The 8,777-nt window shown below is 43.1% G+C and overlaps 1 protein-coding gene across 1 annotated transcript; it reads left to right on the top strand.

Moving 5' to 3' along the window:
• The first annotated feature begins 2,669 nt into the window (after nt 1–2,669).
• On the top strand, nt 2,670–4,390 carry LOC123401509 (protein LURP-one-related 15-like). The gene is made up of 3 exons (XM_045095333.1): nt 2,670–3,037; nt 3,723–3,950; nt 4,041–4,390. The coding sequence occupies exons 1-3, from the start codon at nt 2,795–2,797 to the stop codon at nt 4,182–4,184; spliced, it is 615 nt and encodes a 204-aa protein (XP_044951268.1). The 5' UTR covers nt 2,670–2,794; the 3' UTR covers nt 4,185–4,390.
• Nucleotides 4,391–8,777: the final 4,387 nt, after the last annotated feature.

The following is an 8,777-nucleotide window of genomic DNA, read 5'->3' as shown; positions in this document are numbered from 1 at the left end:
GGACATCGCTGGGAGGATTGGCTCCACCTTGTGAGGAGACTCATGGATGTCCAGTTGTCAGAGGAGCCTGATAGGGTGCATTGGAAGCTTACGAACAACGGAATATTTACGGTCAAATCAATGTATCTGAATCTTATTGACACAACTAGCATCCCCAACTCCATGAATATTTGGAGAGTCAAGGTATCCTTAAGGATCAAGGTCTTCATGTGGTTTGTGCACAAGAAGGTGATTCTAACTAAGGATAATTTGGCTAAACTTAATTGGGGGAGTACTCGTTGTAGCTTCTGTGATAAGGAAGGGAACATTAGACACCTCTATCTTCAATGTCCACTTGCGAGAGTTCTTTGGTAGACGGTTCATATAGCCTTTAATATTATGCCTCTGGATAACATTGACACGTTATTTGGAACGTGGCTAGATGGAGTTGATACAATTATTGCTAGACACATCCGTATTGGAGTTTGTGCACTTCTTTGGCTATATGGAATTGTAGGAATGATGTGGTTTTTAACAGACATACGCATATACATTTTTTGCAGGTACTACACAGAGCTGCGGCATTGATCCGTACATGGTCATTACTCACTCCTGCGGAAACCAGTGAGCCTTTGGTTACTGGGTCTACCCGATAGGAGATGGTAGCGCGGGATATCTTAAACTTTTTTGGATGACAGTCCAGTAATATGATAGATGGTTAGGCATCTAGGCCTATTTTACCGGTTGTGGCACTTTTTTGCTTTACTTTTGCTTCTACACTGTTATGTCGGAGACTATGTGAAACCGTGATTTGTTTGTTTCATTCTTAACTAGCAAAAGGGCCCGTGCGTTACAACGGGAGAAAAAATACCACACGCTTTTAATCTTTTTATAATCATTTCGATTTATTAAAATAATAAGCTAACTAACTAAGGTAGTCAGTCCTATCCTATTTTGTTCAGAAATCAACCTGTCCATTGTTAATTCCATCATGATGAGAAATTGAGCGGAACAAGCAAAGCAAAAACAAAGAGGCTACGTGAATTGATCAATGGACGGTTATCTTATTTCACTCATGGGGTAGAGAATGTGGGATCAGATGACAAACTGAAGGTGGTGTTCCATTCTCTCTCTACAACAATGCAATCTTACATTCAATACATTCATTCATCAGCAAACAAATTCCCAAAAAACAAAATTTCTTGTCGGTGCTTGGCACACGGTTGGAGGCATGGGGAGGGGATCTCACCAGATGATGAGTCCTACCGGAGGAGGGGATACGATGAGGGGAGCAAGGGTTAGTCGCCTCTATCTGGCCATAAGGAGTCGTCGTTGCCGCGCCATAACCTCGGAGTTCCCCGTGTGAGCCATGGAGGCCCGCCTCCACCTGCAAGTACTTCGCTCCGTCGCGCCTTATCCGTGCGCCACCGCCGTTCTGCATCGAGCAGACGCATCATCCCAAGTCGTTGTAGCTGTCGCTTTGATTTGATCCAGAAGTTGTGCTCGAGCGCCGAAACGGGGGCAGCAAGCGTGCAGAGGTACGACCACGGAGGCGGGTGGGTTGAGATCGACATCAGTGGTGGTTGAGGTCGGCCGCGGCGGCGAGTGGTGTGGCAGCGGCCTGGACACAGGCCAGGGTGGACCAGGGTCGACGCGATGCGCTCGAGCGCCGCAATGGGGGCAGTGAACGGGGAGAGGTACAGCCGCGGAGGCGGGTGGGTTGAGATCGGCAACGGTGGCGGTTGAGGTCGGCCGCGGCGGCGAGTGGTGTGGTGGCGTCCTGGGTACAGGCCAGGGTGGCCCAGGGTCGACGGGAGGAGGCGATGCGTACGGGTATAATTTTTGCAGCGAATCGTTTTTCCTTTTGCGTTGCAGATAAATAATGGAGCGCGGGTTGAATAACAAAAATTGCAGGTTTTTTTTATAAAAATACCGTGGTGGGTTTTTCGACAAAAGCAATAGCCGCTTTATTATTAGGTATAGATATAGATAAAGAGGCCGTATGCATCGTGTTGATGCAGAGACCGGAGGTACTCCTCCTTTTCTAAAAAGAAAAGTTTTACCTTATACTCGCTCTATAACTAAATAATTGTTGTTGGGAACAGAAAAAGTATTTATATGAAGTTGCAGAGAAGTAGCATAGGTGGTGTTTGTTTCCAGGGACTTTTTGGTGTAGGGACTAAAAAAAGTCCCAAAAAGTCCCATGTGAAACAAACAGGAGGGACTTTTAGGGACTAAAATGGGGTGTTTGGGACTATTTGGAGAAGTACCTATGTGAGGGACTTTTTGGGACTTTTTGGCACTTTTTCCAACAATATCCCTACTTTTAGCATGTAATTTAATAACTACTACTACATTACTAAGGATAATATGGTCTTTTTACATGTCATTTAACGACCTCTAGTCCCTATTTAGTCCCTGGAAACAAACGGGTAGGGACTAGGGACTTTTAAGTTGGGACTAAAAAAAGTTCCAGGACTTCTCAAACAAACAGGGCCATAATGTTTTGTCAGCAAATTCGTTGAATTTTATAAAAGGTTTGACTTGACTCGCTTGGGATCACAGCCACTCGACTTGTCGGGTGGAACCCCGTTGTGGCTCCACCACTTTGTGCTTGTGCCGTGTCCACCACCTTCTACCAGCGGCATATACGGAGGGAGCTACAGAAGCACCCACCGTCCCACTCGCTCCCCTGTCCCATCCGGCGAAACACGCCAAGCACGCGCACCGAATCCATCGCCCGAGCAAGCGGAGCAGACACCACCTGCCGCCCACCGTCTCCCTCCCAGGAGCTACTCCGAGGCGCCAAGAACCGATGGCGATGGCCAGCGGAGCCCCGCCGGCGCCGCTGCCGGTGGTGGGGCAGCAGTTCTGCGCGCCCTACGTGGTGCCGCTGACGGTGACCAAGAAGTCCCTCAGCCTCTCCGACGGCGACTTCGCCATCACGGACGCCAACGGCGCCGTGGTGCTCAAGGTCAAGGGCGCCATCTTCAGCATCCGGAGCCGCCGCACCATCCTCGACGGCGGCGGGATGCCCCTCCTCACCATGCAAGAAAAGGTCCCTTCTCTACTACAGATTCTCTTCTTTGTCTGTCTCCCCATCTCCCCTCTGCCCCGGCGCCGGTGAAATTTCCTCCATCCCTGATGTTCATACCAGAAATAAGATCCTTGACCCGTAGACAAGGGTGAGCTGAGTCGTTGCAAATTGGAATAGTCCTGCTATTATTTTTTATTTTTATTTTTCTGAGATGGGGAGGAATAATAGTGTTGATTCTTCAAGTTAAGGTGGGGGGAGGAATAATCCTGTGACCTCTGCATCATGCTCGCATCTCACAACCCAAAAATTATTGCAAAATCATTACAAGGGAGTGGCAAGGAAAACGACGTGTATAAATGAAGTCTGACTAATTCCAAACTGCCAGTATTCTTATCAGCCACTGCCTTGTCCGATGTCCCCACTTGAGCTTGATCTGTGACAAGGAGATATGGACTTTTGATCGGCCGTCTTTTTTTTTAACGGTTGATCCGGTGTTGTTCTTGCCAGCTTGAACTATTCGGTCTCGTGTGCAACCTACACATGAACAAGGTAGTAGCAAAAAGAAATTACTTGGCGACCTACACATGAACAAAGCATTAGTGCAATCTGAGTTTGATGGCTTGATTTTAGACAACGCATGCCGCTCTAGCTCTACTCGTTAATTGTGCTGGTTTAACAGTTGAGCATGAACCAATCACTTGATCAGGCGTTCAGTATGCACCACCGTTGGCAAGTGTTCAGAGGGGACAGCACGAACGCAGGCGACCTGCTCTTCACCGTGAAGACAACTTCGCTGATCCAATTCAAGACCGAGATGGATGTCTTCTTGGCCGGGAACACCGCGCAGCAAGTCTGTGACTTCAAGATCAAGGGCAGCTACTTCGACAGGTCCTGCGTCTTCTACCTTGGCGACTCCAACAACATGGTAGCTCAAGTAAGTAGCTTCTGATCATGCCGTGGAGCTTCAAAACCTTCTTTTATCTAGCTGACAAATGTCGTAACCAATTACAATCTGACGCCGCAGATGAGCCGTAAGCTGACTGTTTCAAATGTGCTGCTCGGGAGGGACACGTTCAGTGTCACCGTGTTCCCGCACGTCGACTACGTGTTCATCGCGAGCCTTGTTGTGATCCTGGATGAGGTTCACAGGGACAAGCGCGACGAATGATGAGTCGGTTTGATAAGCTCCTGGATCCTGAGTGTTCTCGCAGTACTACGTACGGCGGTCGTGTCATCTCAAGCTGATGTGTTGTCACTTGTCACTGGTGTTATCTGCATTTCTTGTATGCTAGCATGGTGAATCATGCCGAATTGTGATATTGTGGAATAATGTTTATGCTCCTTATATTTGATCCCCGGCCTGCTATTGTATCATTTGTATTTACCACAGTGATTGATTGTTTGCTTGAGATGAAATGTTGAGCTATATACTCCGTACCTAAATAATTATAGTTGGAAATAACTAGTCTAGTTTTTTTCAACTACAATTATTTAGATACAGAGAGAGTATAATTGAGAGTGGCAGACGTGCTGCCCATGTATAAGACAACATGCGTCAGCGGCTGCGCTGCAGAGGAAGGGATGTGGAGGCCAGACGATGAAGACCCGAATAGAGAGGCGACTAGGTGCCATAGGAATCCGAAGGGCGCGTGCTGGTGTGCCAAAAATGCTATATCTACGTAAGAATTTAACGTAAACTTACGTTCTTTCCTTCCTCAACCAATCACCCTCCCCCTGATTCTCACCAGGTGGCCCTGTACTTTTTTCTCTTCCAACCAACACACGTCAGATAATCTCGTACGTAAGTTTACGTTAACAACTTACATGGATGTAGCAAAACCGCTGGTGTGCCGGCGTGCATGCAGCCATGCGGGAAATATGGAGAGGAAGACTTGACATGGTCGGGAGGCAGGCTGATTCCCCCCCCCCCCCCCCCCCACCCCAAAAAAAAAACCATCAATTAGACCGGCACCATCCCCACCAGTACTCCCGAGCAGGCTGATTTCTCCCCCTCCCTAAGTTACCCTCACACAGCGGCCAGTGTCGCGGAAAAGAGGTACTCTGGTCAATGATTTCATGTAGAATTGCTCCATACCTTACAATCAGATGCAATGTGGATCTTCTGGCTGTTGAGATCTTCAGCAAGTGCTAGAGCCTCACGGACTGCTAGAGCTTCGAGGTTATGTGGGTCACTAATCCCCTTAAAAAGTACTGATGATGCCCCCTGAAAAGAGCCATCCTTACCGCGACAAACTGTAGCAGCAACACCGCGTTCCATGTTTTGGGTCACCGCCACGTCCACATTGATCTTGAAGCAATCATCAGGTGGTGGGATCCAGCCTGCAAATCGGGGTCTTTCTTATCATATCAGGCCGCCCTGCTGTCCGTCCAAAGCCTGAAGTTCAGAGATGTATGTTTGGATGAACTGGTGAGTGGACCGCGGGCTCTGAAAGATGTACTCGTAGATCGTATTTCACCGTACTCTCCACATTGCAATTTTGAGGCTTCAATTTAGAATTGGATCACCCGATTTTGACCGAGTAAACAATTTCTCAAGGAGCTCTCCTATTAATTTATTTTAAGTCTTCATGTTTCCCAATTTTAAACTCTTTCATTTGGTTGAGGTATTCAATTTCGAATTTGGTTTACAATTTTGATTGGGCCAACGAATTTTCAAATCAATCAGCAGCAACCAGCTTATAAAAATATATTAACCCCTCGCAGACTCCTGTCACCACAAAAAAGCGCCACCATGTGATATTATAGCCAAATAAAGTACACGGAACTGACGATAAAAATGTATCCCCACATAAATATGAGTTGATTAGCAGATAAAACAGAATCACACCGTGAAAAGAGAACACCAAATAACCGTATTATAAATATACATAAAACATACTCCACCGTCTCCCCCATCGGCCAAACTAAATACTCCATCAATTTCAAAATATAAGGATTATTAATTTTGTGAAAACTCAATTTTGTATACTTTTGACCAAGTTCAGAGCCAAAAATATCGACTTCCACAATATTAAACAAAAAATATGAAAATTCATTTCCTAATGAATCTAATAACACCGATTTGTTATTATAGATTTTAGTATATTTCTCTACAAATTTAATCAGATTTAAAGACGTTTGACTTTTCAAAAAAGTAATACACCATATATTTTGAAGTAGAATGATAAAAGAAATTTGAAAATCACAAGAAATTCAACAGCGCAGCAGAGCGCGCCCAACCTTTATAGTTTAGGTGACGTGAGGTGCGGCTGGGAGTTAAATTATGCCCTTATCAGTGCTCCACCGCAAGCATGTGTTAAGCATGCCACATAAGCAAAAATATGACATGGCGCAACAATTAAGGAAGAGAGAGATCACTTTTGTGACCCAGAAAGAACCAATGTCAAATACGTCAACCTAGACAAACCACTTAAATGAGGGAAGTTGGCCAATGCATGAAAGAGTTTATGTGCTAAATCATTAAATAAAGTGAGTTTAGCAACACAAAACTAAGCACATATGCATTGGAGAGTTGACTGCTAAGCAATTTAATACACTTAGCACCTCATCTAAGCACCTTTGCATTGAAAGAGAGGATCAGCTTAGCCAATTAACTCGAAGGGTTAGAAGCGCTTTGTTGTGCCATTGATGTTGTTGGGTTTGCTTTTTTTTACTCCCTTTGTTTTAAAATATAAGGTGTATTTGTTTTTTTAAAAGTAAAAACTCTTTTATTTTTAATCAAATATGTAAAGAAATATATCAATATTCATAATATCAAATTGGTATCATTGGATTCATCATGAAATAAATTTTTATATTTATTTATTGACTACACACTCCATAACTTAATATAAGACGTTTTTTTAACAATGTCTATGTAAAAGAAATCTTATATTAAGTTAGAGAGATAGTATTGTGCATGTTGATATTTTGTTCTCTAAACTTGGTCAAAGTAAAAGAAATTTGACTTTCAAACACCTAACATTTTGGAAGTGAGGAAATATTTGGTTTGGCGAGTGAGCGAGATGATGAAGTATGTTTTCTCTTTATTTAATCCGGTGTTTTTGATGGTTTTGTGACACCCCCGCTTATAATCGTAAAGTAATCATACACGCATCATGCACAATCAAAAACAGTGAATCATGTTAATATCACAACACACCTCTATGACACAAAGGTAAACATAAATCTTTAATATTACAAGCCAGAGCCATACAACGGCGAGGGAAGAGGGAGAGGCAGGAGGACCATACAACGGCGGCGCTAGGGTAATCTGGGAGAGGAGACGAGAGGCTCCCACGAGGAGGAGAGAGGAGCAACTCGCTTGATAGGGTCCGTGTGTGTGGATGAACAAAAACACAATGCAGGGGAGAAAACCCGTGGGTGACGTACCTGCAGGTGGAAGCCAAGCTAACGAAACGAATGAATAAAACCAGACAAAAAAGTGAATGGGAGGCTACCAATTCCGCTTTAGGAGTAGAGATATCATGAACAGTCAAGATTCAACGATGAATGAGATAATATATATAATTTCACCTCTGGTGGGAGCGTTCAAAAAAAATATCCTAAATATATCAATAAAATAATGTGAAACTTTTTATCTCCTTCGACCTTAAGAAATGGTGTGCAAGTCAAAATACTCATCATATATACTTATCAAGTACCACAATCCTCTTACTAAAGTTTAAAATTACAGAATTAATAAGCAAATCAATTCTGTTTGTACAATATATGACCAAGTCGTGTATGGCATAAGTGACAGTATTCCAAGCATGTGTTCCTTCATATTCCTCTCTATGAATTTATCTTCACCAAATAAACAATTTGAGTAACCAAATTCGAATGGACCATCGAGAGAGAGAGAGAGAGAGAGAGAGGAGACCATTGTATATACTTTCATACTACACTATTTTTTTAGTTGAGCAATATTTTTGCTCTTTCGTTTCCAAATACTCCCTCCGTCCCAAAATAAGTGTCTCAACTTTATACTAGCTCTAGTACAAATTTGTACTAAGCTTAAGACAGTTATTTTGGGACGGAGGGAGTAGTAATTTGTAGTCAATAGAGTTCAAGATAGAGCAAAAAGTTAAATACCTTCTCACTGATGTTGAATAGAGTATCCTATAAAAATAACAGTGTTCCTCTCCAAGGGAGTTTCATGACATAATTTCCAATTTCCAAGTATTTAAAATATAACGAAGTGCCTAAGTAGATACCATCTACCTTCCATTATAGTTGTCTGAATATAAATAGTGGAGCTATTGTATTCCTCTATATATGGCATGGAAGCAAAAAAAAACAATATTTGACAATAGACATATTAGAAAAGTAGTTGTAGATAAACATTAACAATAGACATATTGTTGAACGAGAGAAGTTTTCCTTCTCATAGAGTGGTTCATATGTTCCTCCATAAACAAGTGATGCTCAACAACGAATACTTTCATGAATTCGTTTTCATGCAAAGTTGGTATCATTAGCAAAAAATTCCTCCACTTCCTCTTTGCCAATTCCATTGATAAATATTATACTTTCCTTTCGAAGGTGTAGTCAAAAAATATTTGACCAAACCCTTCCCGCGGAAAGTTCTTTATCGTCCTCCATAGAGCGAATAATCCATATTGCCCGATATCTTAAGGGCCTCTTTGATTCGTAGGATTCTCAAAATACAGGAATAGGAAAAATGTAGGAATAGAGTGGCATGTCCTTTTCTACATTACAGGATTTGGAAGTGTGTTTGATAGCACAGAAAAAACAAAGG

Source organism: Hordeum vulgare, chromosome 6H (assembly GCF_904849725.1).
Source record: "Hordeum vulgare subsp. vulgare chromosome 6H, MorexV3_pseudomolecules_assembly, whole genome shotgun sequence".
Lineage (NCBI taxonomy): Eukaryota > Viridiplantae > Streptophyta > Magnoliopsida > Poales > Poaceae > Hordeum > Hordeum vulgare.
This window is presented reverse-complemented; position numbering and strand designations above follow the sequence as displayed.